Source organism: Panthera onca, chromosome D1, assembly GCF_046562875.1.
Source record: "Panthera onca isolate mPanOnc1 chromosome D1, mPanOnc1 haplotype 2, whole genome shotgun sequence".
Classification (NCBI taxonomy): Eukaryota; Metazoa; Chordata; class Mammalia; order Carnivora; family Felidae; genus Panthera; species Panthera onca.
Window position 1 is genome coordinate 81,717,659 of NC_138348.1, and position 19,431 is coordinate 81,737,089.

A 19,431-nucleotide genomic window follows, 5' to 3' on the forward strand; every position below is an offset into this window, starting at 1 on the left:
TATTGATGATAGTATGTAGTTTTAAATTCATAAGCAATAGTCAGCAACCTAGAATCTAATCCAATTGTTACAAAGTTCAATGCTTTTAATAACTCAGTTCTGGGTAATTGGCAAGATTGAATACGTACCTTAAAATAACATGAAGGAAGTAGACTAAACATATTCTTGTTTCTTAAATAGTTTAATATTATATTAACATGGAATACATTATTCTTTTCAGAACCTAAAAGACCTAATTTTAGGATTTTAAGTTCACCAGGGCCACTAGTTCTTATCAAAAGCTTGTTACTTCCTCTCCTAAAAGTCAATCCAAACTCTAGTGGCATAACAAATAAAATGACACTGACAGCTTCTATTTTACTTCAGGTTGCTTGAGGAGGTTGATGCATTGGTGATGTAATGGGTTATATTTCAGGAGCAAAAAAGGGAGAAAAGGACAAAAGTACTAATTAATTTTGAAATCCATATATTTCTGGGAGGATGAATACACAGGATATGATAATCCCAAATGTCAACCTTTCACTGAACTTCTAAAATTTTTTTTAATAATGCTTTAATTTTTCACCTTCATATAAGTCTCAAGGTCCACTTTTAGCAAAGGTCTCGAAAAAGCCCAAATGCAAACTCAGGTATCATGTTTTTATATTTAAAAAGTGCAGTGTGAGCAGCCCAGGTATCAGGTCTCATTTTCATACCCTTGCCGCACTGGCGGCACTGTAGAGAAACCACCATAAATCATCTCTTGGCTGTATACAATTAATTTTATGTTCTGCACTTGTCCTCCCATATGTTTTTATGCTGTTTCTTTCTATATTTGATTTTTGAGGTCACTCTGGGTTTGAAGTAAAATACTCAAGCTTCATATTAAAATATCGCTGGGTGATATTATAAGTTTTAATAACCAATTTCAGGGTCACCTTTTCCCATAAGTTTTAAAATTAACTGTCAAAAAGTGTCAGAAAATAACCTTTAACTCTCTGACCCTTTTAAATATAAGAGGATATTAAGTGGGTTTATTGCATAATTTCTTGGAGGGTAAAACATTTCTACTATCACATATTTTCACAGTGATCCCTTTATCTTATTTATTATTACCTTGGAGGTGGTTTCAGACGTCATCAGAGTTTTTTACTACTTAGCTGATTTGCAGTAAAAGAGGCAAAAACCTTTTTTAATAATTTTCAGAATAGCTATTCTTCCAGACGGAAGCCTACGGATCCTAAATGCTTCTAAATCAGATGAGGGAAAGTACGTTTGCCAAGGGGAAAATGTCTTTGGTTCTGCTGAAACCATAGCTTCAGTATCTGTAAAAGGTAAGAAAATGTGGCTAACTGTGTTACAAGCATAGTTTCACAGCTTTGTCAGAAAGCAAATAAATACAATATGCATGTAAATTGTGTTTGCGCCTATGTGTGTGCATGCTTCTATTGATAAGATACACTACAAACATAGAACTAACACAGCCAAATTGTCCCTTCCATTATTTAGGAGACCATAAAGAAAGGAACACATTGTTGGTAGAAACTTAAATATTTTGCTTTGAACAAAATACATGAGAGGATAAATCTTTCTGAAGTTTTACTTGATGTCTCAAAATTTAAAAGTATTCCAACAGTATAAAAATATTTTTCCTCTATCAAGATTAATTTTAACATCAATCAGTAATATTCCTTTGTCACCGTGGGATCTGGGGCAGAAAGGATAGCAGACAGAGGACAGGAATGTGTGGTGTTTGAGTGTGCATCAGTTAAATGGTTACCTGAGCTGCTCTTTGGTGCTTGCATCAATGGAATTCTTTATATACTGTCATTTTTTAGTGTTATAAATATTGTCACTTAAATGTTTCTGTTAGTTTTCTAGTTCTAAAGTGAACTAGATTTTGGCCTAGAACATTTTTTTGAGACTACATATCATTGTTTACTACTAAGAATATCTCATATGTTAGGCAGAAAAATCTCATCAATTGGCAAAGAAATATTTTTCACAACTGCACTATATCCTTGATTTTTTCCATGTGGGCATGTATTATATAGTGAATCATACTTTGGCTAAAAAAAAGTAGAAATGCTTTCTTTTTCTTTAGAAATAAAAGTGTCATTAAAATAGCCAGCACTCTGATATTTTAGAAAAGAGGCAAACATTAACAGAAGGAAGGAACATGATTTAAATGATGTTTTCATTTACAGCATACATTATGGGAATCTAATTCAGTCTGCTAATCTGTGTCTCATTGTGCTATATAATGTTTATCATAATGAAGCAATGCTGGATTCACAGACTTTTTTGTAAATAATATCAAAAAAGTTTTCTGTAAACCAAAAGTTAAATGGAATATTTAGTTACCCAGAACATTCCAATTCTCACAACGTTTAAATTATAATATGCTGTGATGATCTGTCTTCTCTGATGAAGTCAGAATTTAGAAAGCCACACGGAATATCTGACTTTTAGGATGTTAATATTTATATTCATTTTCTCTCTGACTGCTTAAAAGGATGTTGCATATTAAAGGATCTTATCCGTGGTTAAGAATGATGTTTCATCAGCCTATGCTATTGCCAACAATAGAGCTAAAATAGGAAAATTAGCCTAATTTTTAATCATTTGTGTCAGTCTTCTTGAGGTATCTACAACCAGGAATCTAGGAAAAAAGACTAAATCAAAATCCTATCTCCATCACCTTCCTACTTCATTTTAAAAAATCATATTTCAATTATTTGATTACTAGCTTAAATAACCCTTAGATGAATAACAGTATTAGCCTTTATTGGTTCAAACTTATTTTAAACACAGTAAAAATGTATCTATTTTTAAATTTTTAATTGAATCCTTTAGTAATTAAACACACATTTTTTCTCAAAAAATTTTCCATTCAATAATTTGCTTTTCTTTCTGGATCTAAATTAAACCATCCACAATTTATCAAAATTATTTTATAATCAGTTAGAGAAGTGCATTTTCTATTCATAAAAGGGTTTTGTAGTGTATAAAGCAAATATAAGTTGGCATAGTTGTAGTATTATATTTTTATCTGTGTTAAAATAGTAATTTGAGAGGAGGTGACTTCTATAACTTTTAAAGAAGTGAACTCACCTGACTTCTTCCTCCTTAGATATGGAACATATTTTATTGTAAAAAAAAATCCTTTTATTTATACTTGATGATCCTTGAAGGTAGACCAGGAGGTTACAACTTCTTTTTTTCTAATTTTCCTTCTTCTGGAATGCCAAATGCTACTTATAGTTATGTATTTTCTTGTCTTTTTCATCCATGCTTACTTCTTAATAGGAATAGCAACTTTTAAACCATCAGTCTTCTACAAAAGCATACTAAAATGCCCTAGCATACAAAAAAAGGTAATATTTCAATTAATAATACTTTATTTAAAGATGTGTATCCAGAGCAACTGCATTGTATAGATTCTTTGCTTAAGTTTTTCTCTATTATTTAAAATATAAAATACAGGGAAATACTATGTGTTGATTATGTTAATTAATGCATTTTTGTTTCTATAGAACCTACAAGAATAGAACTTACTCCTAAAAGAACAGAGTTAACAGTGGGAGAAAGCATTGTCCTTAATTGCAAAGCAATTCATGATGCTAGTTTGGATGTCACTTTCTACTGGACACTAAAAGGACAGCCTATTGATTTTGAGAAAGAAGGTGGACATTTTGAAAGCATCAGGGCCGTAAGTTAATACACTTCTATTTGTCGAGTACTATAATTTTTAAAATTTACACTCAAATGTAAAAGTTTATTATTTATGAAATGCTAAGGAAAAATAGGGAAAAATATATTTGATTCAAACTATTACTTTCTTTCATTATTATATGTTATGTCAAATTGAAAGTAATTTTGTAAAGCTCAGTAAGTAATTGGAAATACTTCATCATGCAAATCTGATTTATTTCTCACTTTTATTTACTTGATTAATTTTGTCAACATTTACACATTACTTCTTAGAAGTTATATTGCTACATACTAGTGTTATTTAAAGCACTTTAAACAGTAAATATGATACAATAAATAAATGAAATAAGCCTGCCTATCCTACTCCTCAAGAAATAGTAATTTTGAAGATTCTTTAACTCCTCAAGGGAATTAAACATGAGCTTAAGCAGACCTTAAACATCAACCAATAGTCATAAATACATGTCAGCCTTAGACAAGGCATATTCATTTTTTGTCTACCAAGTCATTCCCTTGTAATATCTTGTCCTATATTACACAATTTTGTGGCAATCAACTAACTGAAGAGGGAATCTTTTGAGCCAAATGCTATAGAACATCAGTGTTCTCAACAGAGAAGTGAAAAAAGACCTTCTTCCCCCAAGTTCTTGTTTAAGGTAAAAGAATGAAATAATGATGAAAGGAGAGAAAGATGATGGAAGTAGGGTAACAGAGAGAGATTTTGCCTAAAATATCCCTTTTGTTTTGGCTGAAGAGGTGAATCCAAATGTAATTTATGCCTGAAAATCCAACTTAAAGTATTTCCTCGGGGCACTTCGGTGGCTCAGTTGGTTAAGCATCCAACTTTGGCTCAGGTCATGATCTTACAGTTCGTGAGTTCTAGCCCTACATTGTGCTCTATGCTGCCAGCTCAGACCCTGGAGCCTGCTTCAGATTCTGTGTCTCCCTCTCTCTCTGCCCCTCCTCCACTCACACTCTGTGTGTCTCTCTCTCAAAAATAAATAAACATTAAAAAAAATTTAAATGTTTCCCCATACTTGTTAATATCCATTTATTCTTCTGTAAACAGTTTGGGAAACACTAGAAAACCACAGCTGTGGTAAGACTAAATATATATATATATATAAAGCTCTGTTTATATTGAATTTTATTTTACAAGTAATATGATACAGTGGGGAAGAAAAAAAAAAGTCCAGATCCAAAGTCAGAAATTTTCTGGATCCAGTCCCAGGTCAATTCCTAATCAGCTTTGTAACAAAAAGCCAGCCACTTAGCTTTCCTGGGCAATAATCTCATAGACAAATGAAGTGAGTGGATTAAACCAGAAAATTTCTAATGTCCCTTCTCACTTTAGAATTTAATATTAGTAGAAGAATAAATATGAAGTGTCTTTTTACGTTTGCCAATGTAACCAAAATTAAACATTTCCTTCCAAATGTTTCTTTTCATCCTGATTTACTTTGAAATTAATGGGAGAGATAATATATATAAGAAATAATTAATAACCACATCATTCACATCTAATCAAATAAATTAATTTTAATTATTAATGGTTATGTTATATGCAAATCATTTAGATCATGTTAAATTAAACTCATTTTCCCTAATTTGTGACTTTCCTTTTTCCTTTACCTGGGGTTAACAGTTCCTTCAAGATTGTGAACAAATAAAACAGAACCAGAAAAATGTAATACAAAAATATCACATTTCAAAACAAAAATATACTAACAAAAATATATCTTCTTAAGATTATCTGTAAAAATTCACTCTGAGTGATCAGATACATAAAGTAAAAATATGCCTAAAATGAATATTGGGTTTTCTTCATGTAAACAGGACCCCTTTTTATTTAAAATATCGAGAGAAATTAATGGTCCTGGTAAAATTATTCTTATATAATAAGAATTCTTATTTTTGTCTCTTAAACATTACCACTTTAGTTTGATATCATTCATTTGTAGCAATAAATACCTTTAATCTTTTTTATAAAGTTGGAAGTTGACAATACCTGCTGTATCCCTCTTTGTATATATGCTGTTCTTGCCTTTAAGACATAAAAAATTGACTCCTTACTCCATGCAAATCCATATGATAAAGGCCATGTTAAACTTAGGCTCTGGATTGTAGACAGTAATAAGAAGCTATAGAATAAAAGAAAAGAAAGCACATTATCATACTGAGAAGTGAGAATAATATCTAGTTTTAAGGTAATTTAGCACTCATCATTTTTAGTATATTTAGAATAATTAATAGAAATACATATGTACTTAAAAATATTTGGAAGCTCTAAAACTACCATAAAGAAATTATCTATCCCCTTCCTCTTAATAACCTCCAACTCTGGTTGAGTCCTGGCTGGCTTCAAGGATACATACTGGAGAAAATACCATTTTATGACATTGATAAGGCAGAGAAAAAAAAATGCTATCCCCCAAATAATATATTTTAAGAGGAGAAATGAAAGTTTTATAAATAAGGGAAATTTGGGATGCCTCTGGACTTGTGGGCTACTTCCTGTTTAAGAGGACAACTGAAGACTCTGGTGATAATAAGGACAGGATAGGACTCAGAAGAGAAGATGATTTATGAACTGCTCTGAGTTTTAAGGGAAAGCCATTGAAGGACCATGGGGACCTAGGCTAGCACAGCAGAGTAAGAAAGCCAAACAGATTCAGGGACTGCTTAACCAGGAACAGAGTATGCCTTTGACTGAATTAACTGCCCTAGACCTAACCTACCAGTGGGCAATTGAATAGGGGTAAATCAGAAAAGGAAGAGGGGTATACTTTTTGAGCACATTAACACTGCATAGCATCAAGTGAATCAACCAAATCTCTGGGAGAAAAAATACCAATGGTGTTGATATTTAGCATCTCATAGATGGCAAAATATAGCTTAATGGAGTTCTTTACTTTTCAACTAATTGTACTGGTGTCTTTTATACACAGCCATTGTTTCTTAGATAAAACTGTAAATAAAATTTAAGTGTAGCTATCATACATCTATATATAATGTTATATACACGGTTTTGTTTTAAATAAAATAGCTTTCAGACTGCATTACAAGAGAATGAAAAAAACATAAAATCACATCTCGTTAAAAAAAATAATAACTATTGCTTTGAAATTTAAATTAAAACATCTGTATTGAAAATGCTTCTATTTCCCTTGCCCCTTTTACTTATGCCAGGTTTTACAAATCCAGGATTTTGACTGATTTGAAGTGAATCCTAATTACCAATGCCACTGTTAAAAGGGTCGAAACAATCCAAATAAATATTTGATCCCATTCACCCAAATCACTTTTTTTGGCAATGATATGAATTAACTAAATGTGACAAGTTAGTGAGGCTATCCTTAAGATATTAATTTCAGTTCATCATTACAAGTTAAGTGCTGTGGATGAAAGTAAAATACACAGCCCTCCATCCATAAGAGAGCACAGTTTAAGGGAGAGACCGCAGGATGAGCTAGTGATCTATCTGCTATAACAGTGCTATCACCAGAGAACTTTGTGCATATGGCTGTCAGGAGGAAATGGTTTCTGAACCTGAGCTGGAAAGGTAGGATTTTGCCAGAAGGCTAGGAGAGAAAACTATATCTCAGACAGAGCGAGCTGATAAAGCAAAGACAGAAGGGACAGAAGAGTTTAGAACATGTTTCAGGAACAGTGAGGAACCACTAGACCTAACAACAGAGTGAGGGCACATAGTACACAATAAGTGAATAGTTTTGAATACATTTAAAGAAAAGCAGCAGAGACCAGTGTAAAAGGCCCTGACTTTCAAGCCATGGAATTGGGGTTGTATTTGGAAGGTAGCAGGGAGTCATGTGATTAAGATTTGTTTTTTGGGGGGAGACAATTCAGACAGCTGTGGGGAGCAGGAATTGAAGCTATTGTGGATTTTATATTCACTCTAGACTGATTAAGCAATTAGGAGTTGACCATTACAAGTTTGGCCTTAAATAACCATCCTCTTATCAAATAAGGTATTTACAATTGTGTTTCAACACAATTGTTTATGTTGGTCAGAGGTCTGCAAGAACCTCCTAATACTCTCAAGATGTCTGGACAGTACCTGAGCATGGCCAGGTAGCCCCCAAAGTTACAATCTTAATGGAGAACTGTGGTGATCCATTGTTTTTTCAGAGACTTGAAAGTCCTAATTATTCGTTAGAGATATAAGCTAGTTTTAATCTTTATAATGTTAAAGAACAGTTACACTGAATATACTGGAAGCCTAAAATTTGCTCTGTTTTTTGGAAGAGAAAAAACTTAAACATTTGTAATCAGGATAGTCCACTAAAGAAGAATTGCCCTTTCCATTATGAATTCTCCAAACATGCTAAATTGTAACTAAATGGGCAATAACCAAATAAAAGTGCACTATTTGAATGGTCCTTCATATTTACTGAATTCTCTGGTTGTAACAATATACCCAGGAAGGCATAGTAGAGATATTTGACATCATTTTTTAATGAGGAAACTAAAGCATAAGACTTTTCCAGGGCACATGGATACTAAATCGGGGTTATAAGACTAAATACAGCGTGATTTTTAAACTGCATTATTTATTCTTTCTTCTTTGTAAAGCGTACATTTTCCATATTCATTGACCATATGTGTTCATCCCTTCTCTATAAACTGTGGGAAATAAAAGTAAAAAGATGATTTGGTTCCAGTCTTTAAGAAATAAAAGATAACATAGAATATTAAGCAATTCAAGAAAAAAGATGGCTATAAAAAACAATTACTATTTTTTATTACAGCCAAATATCATTGGCTGTGTGTGTGTGTGTGTGTATACACACGCACATATACATATATATAAGCTATATACATATATATAACCTATATATATAAGATATATATATATATATCATAGATATATATATATACACACACACACATATATATAAGCTATATATACAACTCATCATAACAATTATAGGAAGTAATATTATTTGGGGAGAAGGTGTTACCTGACCTAGACCTCATTAGGATAGGAAAAGAAGAAAGAGAAAGGCAACCTAAAATGAGAAAAGATATGGTATCTCAGGGCTGTGAGAGATCTTGGAAATTACAGGGTTTGTCCTAGGCTGATACTCCATCAGTATATTAGTGTCTGCTGGAACCATTTTAGTGGTGAGGAACTCACTCCTATGAACTAGTCCATTCCATTACGAATCAGACCTCAATGTCAGAGTGTTGGAAAATAGGAGAAATTGTGATAATCTGTATACCAAGCATAGGAATCATAAAGGAACATACCTGTTTCATATCTATAATTTTTGTGGCGTATTAGGTAGATAAAAGGGGCTAGAATACAAATTCTTTAGTATCATAAGGATTTGACATTAGTTGAAATGTTCTAGCCTATGCCAGTCTTCATATTATAGTTACTTTTGTTCCTAGCTTATCTTCTTGGGAATTAACATCTATTTCCTAAGGATTGTAAAAGTCTCAGAATGGAAGACAGTAAGTGCTTAACTGGCACCATTCTCTTTCCCAGTGGAACAATGCTAATGTTGTAAAAATGAATGAAATCATTGGACACATTGTCAGGGTTTACTAAGGCATAAAGTTCTGAGGACCTCTAAAGCATCTACTACATCTTCTTCATCACATTAGCAGGTCTTGGAGGCATTTCATAACTAATCAGAAAGTGTGTGAAAAGGCAGAGGATCAGTAGCTCTATCAAAGGAACACATTCTCTTTGGTTCATTATACTCACTAGTAATATTTGTACTTTCAAGTAATAAGGCCTCCTAAACTCTGAGCCCTAACTTCTCCCTCCCTGACAAAGGGCTTGTCTTTCCTCATCACTTGATTACTTGCCTCCTAGATCTAGGTCTTGCTGTAAATCCCAGCATCCTGGTAACTCACCAACTTTCTGTTCTGTGCTATAAACTTTTGACTTGCACATATTTGTTTTACCACCACTTTCCAGGTCTTTCATCTAACTTAAGAAAAGAAGTCAATTTGTAATTTTAATAGGACAGAATAATCACCAGTCAAACTTGGTCTCTTAAGAAAGAGAGAAATTACCCTAAAAGGCCCTAGAATTTTCAGACTATTCTTGGAAAAGTTACCACAGCCATTCTCCCTGCTTAAAGAAAAATTCCTCCACCCACTATCTTCAAAGTAGTAGTAGCTTCCATAGCAAAAAAGAATGCCCATCTTTTTTGGTATGTGTATATGTTTCATGCAGTCCTATGAACAGGAACAAAATATGCCATTAAAATCTATTATTCTATAACATTTTATATATTCATGAAACAAGCTAAACTGTGGGGTCCCTAAAAACAGAAGCTAATACGCTGTTTTATTTTTTATTACGCTGCACTATGGATGTCCACAGAATAGCCACTCAGTCAATCTTTGCTGAATAAAAAAATAATTTGAGGGACACCTGGGTGTCTCAGTCAGTTGAGCATCTGACTTCAGCTCAGGTCACAATCTCAGGGTTCCTGACTTGGAGCACCACATCAGGCTCACTGCTGTCAGCTCAGAGCCCACTTTGGATCTCCTGTCCTCCTCCCTTCTGCCCCTCCCCCACTCATGTGTGCTTTCTCTCAAAAATGAATAAACATTAAAAAACAAAAAAGACAATGTCTACTTAAAAAAACTAATAATTTGATGTAAACCATTTTCTCGACTTAGCCAACTATTGCATTATTTCAGAGATTTTAATATAGTTAAATACTGCATAAAATTCTGTTAAAACCTTTTCTTACAACAGGATAGTTTATGTACTTGCTTTTTTACTTTGACACAAAATTGGATATTCACTTGAGCAAAATTTGGAACTGAATGAAAGGTGACTGCCTCGGTGACATCTAAGACAGTCAATTATTGGGAGAGTCTTCCTTAAATCCTGGGGATGTTACCTACATAATCTGTGGGCCATAATACCACCAGGATCACAGCTGAGTAGTAATACCATGTTGATTATCCACCTCCATTTACTCTGATTAGCAGGGGGTCCCACAAAGCAAAATTTGAAGTGAGCCTCTTCATAGTTGGTCAAATGTAGCAAAATCAGGTAATGCTTCCAACATTATCACATATAAAAAGACAACGTTACTCATTCAAATCACAGGACTCACTTTGTTCATTTAAATATAGTCCATCAAAACAAACTTTCTGGGTGTGGTAATATGGTGAAGATACAGAGATTTTTTTGCTCATTTAAAGGTCCATTGTTGGTAGTTATTTTATCTTTATAATACATTTATATAGCGTATGGGTGATATGAAAGTCACTAGTTTCTCTTCAGTGTTTTTTTTTTTTTTTTTTTTTTAACGTTTATTTATTTTTGAGACAGAGAGAGACAGAGCATGAACAGGGGAAGGGCAGAGAGAGAGGGAGACACAGAATCTGAAACAGGCTCCAGGCTCTGAGCCGTCAGCACAGAACCCGACGCGGGGGCTCGAACTCACGGACCGTGAGATCATGACCTGAGTCGAAGTCGGATGCTTAACCGACCGAGCCACCCAGGCGCCCCTCTTCTGTGTTTTTTAGTGAAGAACTGTTAAGTTTACTTTTTTGTTATTGTTTTTCTGAAAGAGAGAAAAAAGAAAAATAAAGCTTCTTGATAGAGAAAGTCAATTTTAGTGTAGGCTATGGCAGGAAAAATCTGATCAACATAGCCTGTGTTCTGTGATCTCTGAGGGGATAAAAATACATACTTTCTAGAGATTTTCATCAGAACCAATTAGGATATTTCCGGTTATTGCATTAGGAAAGGGGGAGAATGAGAAATATAAAACACTATTTACCTCTTAATAGAATTTGCTTTCCTGGATTGTAAACTCCAGAAATTAAATACGCTATTAGCTCACTACCTCCAGAGATTAAGAAGTGCTTACATGTTGAGGACTCAATTTTTTTCGTTTTGAAAGTTGTTTTTCTCCAAAATTATTTTTCCCTGTATTAACTCAGGCTGGATTTCTATAATACTACATTGTCCTTGGGTTGGTTGTTTTTAATCCAACCAAAGGGTGAGTTTAATCTGGAATAAAGTGTCTGTTTCTTTAGAAATGTGACTATTGGTAGACCCCAGTACGTGTTTGCAAAATCATGTCATTGTTTTTAACTTTGACTATTAAGTCTATCTGATTATTTCAGTGACTTCATGGAAATACATTCTTACCTAATTCTAAGTCATTTTCAATAATGAATTACTTACTTAGACTTACTAGTCTTTTTAATACACATAACAAATTTATAATATAAATTTTCACACCAAATAACACTCCAAATACTTTGAGTTTCAGTTGAGAATTTCGATTGTGCTTATCTGTTATTACTTTAAATTTCTGTCAGTTGTCCTGCAACTGCACACTGATGAATTATCAAATGGACCTTGACTCTGAAACTCCTTCCCTGTTCCAATCTAATAAAGATTTATTTTTATAAGACAGAAAATATTTTTTATAAATATATATGTACTAAATAGCTTAAAATAAATTAGTAGATAAAAGTATCTTTAAGTTATAAAATTGTAGTTTTCCAGGTGTGTCAAATATTCAAGTCAAGTTACTGAAATGAGTACCTAAATTACTATTAAATCCTAATACTCATCTTTTCTCAATACTCCAATTTTGTACAGTATTTGATTTTATTTGTTTCTTAAGAGGATGCTATTCAAATCTCAATAATTTTTTTTTTTAAATTCCCGTTTTCTTGTTTTCTTGTATTCCTCTCCCTTTCATTATTCAAATTGATTTGTGGGCCTATTCAAATGAATTGAATTAGGAAGGATAACTAATTGTGTGCATTTTAACTGAGGCTACCGTAGGCCACTGTAGTAGACACCATGGTGTATTGCCCAGATTGCCTTTAAAAATTGAGGTACTCTTTTCCCAAGCCACTGAAAGTATTGGTGGCTGCTCGCTTCACCAAAGTCCCTCTCTGGGAATTGCCCTCAGCCAAAAAGAGTTGTCTGGCCCAAGTTATGCCCCAGCTTTTCAGTCCATGACCAAAGGTAAGGATGATGAATGCTTAGGGATGGTTATAAAGGATAAGCTGAAAACTTTGTTGTGAATGCATTTAAACAACGTCCTCTGCTCAATTCTACTTTCTTCATTTTTCACAAATATTGATCCCAAAGGCATTCCTTAATGGAGTCTCCGTCTCAGAGACTGTTTCTCTGAAATTCTGACCTGAGAGCCGTAATGGCAAATGCCATCACTTAGAAAGCACTGGAAACAGAGATGAGTAATAATAAAAATAATCATAATTGCTCTCATCCACTGAATGCCCACTAGGTACCTGGCAACATGCTAAACTTTTCAAATGCTATTTCATTTAACTCTCACAAATACCCTATGATATAATAATTGGTTTTGTTTTCATTTGTGGTAAAAGGGAGATGATGTTTTAAATTTCCTACTTTCTCAATAAGTTTAATGTGAAATTATAGTAAATATCCTTCATTCAATTTAAAATTTGTGGGTCAATTATTCTCATTGCTGGTAAGATTTTCATATATTCATCTAAAATTACTCACCTTCTATAAAGTTTATACTATGATTATGTGGTTACATTTATACTATGCACGTTCTTTTTCCCAATATTTGCAAACTTTACTATCATGAACTATCTCCTGTAACTTTACCAAAAATATGTTATGTATATTTTTTAAAGGCAAAGGTATAAATCGGACTCTTTAATATTTAGTTAATCATTTCAGAATAAAATTGAAACAGATTCATTATCTGATTAAGATCTAGGCTAAAATATATAAATAGAATTTTACATCATAAAGAGAACTTTTACCCTTCCTCTTTTACATGAATTATTTCATTTGATTCCCACAATAACATTGTGTCAGACAAGTTACACGTAAATAAAGAAACTGAGCCCCAGGAAGGAAGAGGCATGGAGGGGACATCATTGCTGAGATTCTAGGCAACACAAGCACATTTATAACACAGCCACCATTATCATTTAAGCTTCTTTGAGCTTAAAACTTCATTGCCATGAATGCTATTCCAAATATAGTTTGATGTTTTTGAAACAAAGACATGAAGAATGAAAACTACCCATAATTCTTCACAGTAGCATTTTGAAAATTGAAGACAGAGAGAGAGACTGTGTTTCTTTTCTGTAGTTCTACCTCTCTAGCTGGACAACTCAGCCTATTTTTACCTGACTTATTTGAACACTATCAAAAAATTAAACTAAAATATTCTGTAATATCAAATCACCAAATTGTGTTAAAAAATCCTCTCACAAAAATTACTGATGATGGATTGAAAAACATCTTAAAATATCCTCCCATATTTGCCTTTTCAGATGTTCTGTGGGTGTGTTTTCCTATTTATTAAAGCTCACTCTTCTGGCTGTTGTAATTGTATCAGTGTATAATGTATCAACCCATTTTTATCAACTTCACTTTTTAGTCTTTTGAAGATTCTTTCAAAATGAATATGAGATAAATTATGTTACATTGCTTTTACAGCTGAAGATGAGACAATGAATGTAGAGTACAAGAGTTGCAACATTCTTCTGAAGAAAATATTGTTTCCACATTTGAGACATTTAAAGTTCTGTTTTCCTACTATATTACTTACAGGACTGTTGGTTTCATGTGAGTTTTCGACTACCAAAACCCGGTTTTCAAGTCGGATAGCTGGTAGGGTTTCAGATTCTTCCCTTTTCCTCATACACATTCTCCCAGTGCATCCATTATACCTTTCCCATCCTTCCACCAAAGCAAGTATCAAAATCTACTGTAAATTAGTACTTGATTCTTTCCCTTCTAGCCTCTACATTTCCAGAAGTTAATTATACGTTTATTTTCTGAACTTAACACAGTACCTGGAGTACATTAAAGACTAAATAAATATTTGTAGAGTTGCTAAAGGAATCAGTGAAGATAGGAGTAGATGAACTAAAACAGCCATTTAGTGTAGACCATTTAGAAACATATGTTAACTATACTATCTAAATAGCCTTTTTATTATTGTTAACCAAGAAAAATTTCTAACTTCTATTGAAGTTAGAAAGAATATCAGTAACCAATAGTTTTATTCATTTTGCTTCATATGAAAATTTAAATATTCTTGATATTGTGCTAAAAGTAATCATTTTCTTTGGAAATAATAACCACAGGAGTTGGTAATAAAAGAGAAATAGTCAATGGATTCTAGTTACCATGTTTAAGCAATGTAGATATGTTTTATAGGGTTTTTTTCTTGTTATTTTTAATTTTTTTTAGTGTTTACTTATTATTGAGAGACAGAGAGAGAGACAGAGCATGAGCATGGGAGGAGCAGAGAGAGGCACAGAATCTAAAACAGCCTCCAGGCTCTGAGCTGTTACCACAGAGCCCAACGTGGGGCTTGAACCCATTGACTGTGAAATCATGACCTGAGCTGAAATCAGATGCTTAACCACTGAGCCACCCAGGTGCCCTGTTGGTGTTATTTTTTAAAAAGTACCTTATGTGTATCTATGTATCCAGGAGATATAATTTAACCTGCAGAATGATGAAATTCATAGTAAAATAAGGCCCTTGATATTAGAATTTCCAGCTTGTAGGAATAATATATAAAAGACGATTATTTTTTTGTTGTTGTTTTTAAAAGCCTTAGTAAATAAAAGACTGTCCTTATTCTCTAATACCACATAAGGTTTAGGATTTTATAAGCAAACATGGTTCAGTTTACATTTTGAAACACTACTGATATGTAAGTATTGTGTTTTAGACTGACTCCTATATTATTTCTTAAAGTGATTTTCAAAGACTTGGTTTTTGAGAGGCCATTATTTTCAAGACATCTTTGAAATTCTACTTTTATTTTGAAATTTCTCTTTCTACATCTGTTTTGTATTAAAGTCTAAAGCATGCCTAAGTGTTATGATGTGTTTAGCTTTTAGCTTTTCAAAATCCTCTAGTTTCTTACATGGACTATTTTTATCATGTTACAATACAAAAGTGCACTTTAAGAGTCTAGAATTAATAACTCAGTAAGTAGCCTCTCAAAGATGTTTTTTCTGTTGTAAAAGGAGGAAGATAAATTTTTGGAGATAACTATTGGGCTATTATTATTCACTTCCTTTCTTCATCTGATATCCCTCACATAAAAGAAATGGAAAAGATCAATTTAGAGAATTTGGAAAGCACAATACTTTTATGTTTACCAAATAATTAATGGCTCTATAGAGTATTTTATCAATGAACAGCAGATGAATTCAGAATTTATATCAGTTCCATAAAGACTTATTGAGCACCTATATACTAGATACCTGTCCAGGAACTGAAGATTCTGTAGTAATCAATAACAAACATTCTATGGGAGGTATATGAATAAACTGAGATAGAGTGTTGCCTTTGAGGAGCATTGGGTCTTAACAGAGGAACAGACATATAAACTGGTATGTGGCAAGAGCAATGGAAGAACTGTGTTTAGGAAACTCAGTCCAAGTTGCACATCATCTAATGTGTGGAAGCAAAGCATACTTTCTGAATCAAATAACACCTGAGACTATTCTTACAGGAGAATAACATATGTATTGCAGGCAAAGCAGGAAGAAGAAGGGGGAGAAGACATTCCGGGTAGGGACAGAGCATGAAAAAAATATGAAAAATACTAAGGTTTTGTGTACCAAATCCCAATAACAAACAATGGTCTTACAGTTTAAGCAAATTACATCTAATATTACTACAGAAGTTCCATTTTAAAGAAAGCTGCCCATATAACCTTGGAAAGTTAAGCAAATAGTTATGATTATTCTTGGTTCCAGTTAAAGCAAGTTACATATTCCTGGTAAAAGTAAAGCTGCCAGATTTTTCCAAATTAAATTATATGTTTCTTAGCATAAGTATATGTTTTACATAAATTTACACCTTGCTTGAAGCTGTCTATGGAGTATATAAAAAAGAAATTAATTATTGCAGTGTTAAGATTCAATATTCAGGGTCATGAGCTAATTCCCTGAGAAGTACTATGTGATTTTTTAAGAAGTCTGCTTGTTATTCTAGAGGCAATTATAAGAATACAACACAGTTAAGGAAACAGGCTAAAATCAGAATTTCTGCTTCCATCCATATTTATTGCTTTAGTAAATTATATATTTTTGAAGATAGGAATCATATCTACCTTGCTAACCATTTTGAGTACTTGATATCATGCCTGGCAGATTATTTGCTAAATAAAATATTTGTTAAATGAGTTATCATATAAACAAATAGAATTTTATGCTCTTATATATAGTGACTTTCTCATTTCCCTGCTCATTTGTTAAATTACTATACCAAAAATAATAAATAAATAAATAAATAAAGGAATATATCAATATCAGGAAAGATTTTAGCCTTTTTTTTTTTTTTTTTTTACTTTACAAAACTTTAGTTGTTACCTGTAATATGTATAGTACTATATGAGGGCAGGGAATATATGGTTGAGTAGCGTGTGATTTCTCTCTTCTAGAACTCCTAATCTAGATAGATTTTTAAATAACTATTTAATGTGATAAGTGTTATAGTATTGAGATATTATACTGTTGAGAGAGGTAAACTCTGGAGGAAAATTTTGACTTATTAACCAAGTATGTCATTGGCGGAAAGACTTGTTCTTAGAATTAATATTCAATTTAATTTATTACTAAGTTCATTACCAAAGGTTATTCAATCAACTAGTATAAGGTAAGGTAATAATCCAACTGATAATTTTTAAATTATCCTAAAATTAAATTTTTTCTCATTATATAATTTACACGTCTGCAAAACCAAAAGGATTAACTATCTTGAAGCAAAATTAGCTAAAATAATTTAGAATGCATAAACTGTGAAGATATTATGTTGTACTAAAAAGTTGAAAGATTTCATATGAAGAAGCCTACTTGAAACTATAAAATATTATATTTTATCCTTTTTAACTGGTGATAGCCCCACAAATAAATAAGCATACTGACAAATTTGTTTTAAAGTACTTATTAAATACATGGTATTTTGCACACGCATTCCTGAAATCTGCAGTCTAATTGCCATAATCCATCATTTAAGTAGTAACGAATACTGAAAGACTGGCTTTCCTGAAGTAAGAGACCTCTGACATGCTTTGCTCACAGTGCCCATCACATAGGTAATGATTCTGAACAGGCTACTAGAATGTCTTCAATGTTTAAACAACTTTAGCTAATGTTAGAGATGCAAGCATTTCAATAAGATGTTTCTATTTGTCTTTAAGAATAATCAGGTAAAAGACATTAAAGATCACTTTTTCTTAGTTAACTTGTTTTTGCGGGGGAGGAGGGGAGATGTTGCCCAGATTGCTGTTTCCAGCCACATTTAGTCACATACCAAAATTCTGACTGAAATAATCCATTGGTGTGTTTATTTTTATATTTTAGATGTTGATAAAGATGTTGATTACATATATATATATATATATATATAGAGAGAGAGAGAGAGAGAGAGAGAGAGAGAGAGAGAGAATATTTCACAGTTTAAATACCAATGAATTCTTTTTGTATATCTACTTTTGTTTCCTAGTTATTCAACTATAGAAAAGTAATTAAGGAGTAGTTATCCTAAATATATAGAGATGAACATTAAATGAACATAGTTTGTATTAGTTAGTTTTTGCTGCAAAATAAATCACTCAAAAACTAAGTGCCTTCAAACCATCATTTATTTAGCTCATGATTTTATGAGTTGGCAATTTAGGCTGAGTTCAGCTGGAGATCATGGTCTCAGCAAGACTCATTCATGCCTCTGTAGTCAGCTGCCAGTCAACTTTGAAGCACTAATGTTAAGGGCTGGCTTAACAGGCTGGGTATAGGCTAAGGATACAGGGGCAAATGAGCCACATGTTTCTTACTGTCCAACAGTCTAGCCCAGACTTGTTCACATGGAGGTCTCACAATTCCAAGGTCCAAGAGCAGAAACATCGTGGTCCCATTGGCCTAGGCTCAGAACTTGTTCAATGCCACTTCTGTCACATTCTATTTTAAGGCCATACCAGATTCAAAGGGTAGAGAAACAAGTTTCTGCTGGGAAGAACTGCAAGGTATTGCGGACGTTTTTGTAATCTACCACCATCTATCCTCCGGCCACATTTTCTTTTTTTTTTTAACATTTCTTCAACTTGGAACCCTCTTCCCAGGATTAACAAAAGTCTCATTCAATTATGGTTCCAGTTTCTTTTTTCTTAGCTTTTGTTGCAAAAAGAATTTCACAAAATTTATGACCCAACTCTATGGGTCAGTAATTTGAGATGGGCCTTTGAGCTGTCTTTTCTGCTGTTCTCACTTGGGCTTATATATGCATCTGCAGTCAACTACCAGGTCAACTAAGAGCTATTTGGCGGGGAGAGGGGCAGGGAGGCACCTAGGATGGTAGGTCTCTGGTTTTTTTTTTAATTGTTTTTTAATGTTTATTTATTTTTGAGAGAGAGACAAAGTGTGAGCAGGGAAGGAGCAGAGAGAGAGGTAGACACAGAATCCGAAGCAAGCTCTGGGCTCTGAGCTGTCAGCACAGAGCCGGACATGGGGCTCGAACTCGTGAACTGTGATATTATGATCTGAGCTGAAGTCGGACGCCCAACCGACTGAGCCACCCAGGCGTCCCCATTTTAAGTGGTTTCTCACTCTATAGCGGGCCAGCCCAGGTTATGCCACGTGATTGTTACAGGTTTCAAAATAGCAATCTCCAGTGCACATGTACACTACAAGCATCTGTTTGTTCCATGTTTGCTAGTATCTCATTGACTATTGCAAGTCACT

The 19,431-nt window shown here is 33.2% G+C and overlaps 1 protein-coding gene across 2 annotated transcripts in view; it reads left to right on the forward strand.

Moving 5' to 3' along the window:
* CNTN5 (contactin 5) overlaps positions 1-19,431 on the forward strand; it is a 1,365,947-nt gene that overhangs the window by 1,204,737 nt on the left and 141,779 nt on the right. For both annotated transcript variants that reach the window (XM_078432971.2, XM_078432970.2), the window contains 2 exons: positions 1,186-1,313; positions 3,516-3,691. In XM_078432971.2, coding sequence (XP_078289097.2) covers positions 1,186-1,313; positions 3,516-3,691 — 304 coding nt within the window. The remainder of the gene's footprint in view (positions 1-1,185; positions 1,314-3,515; positions 3,692-19,431) is intronic.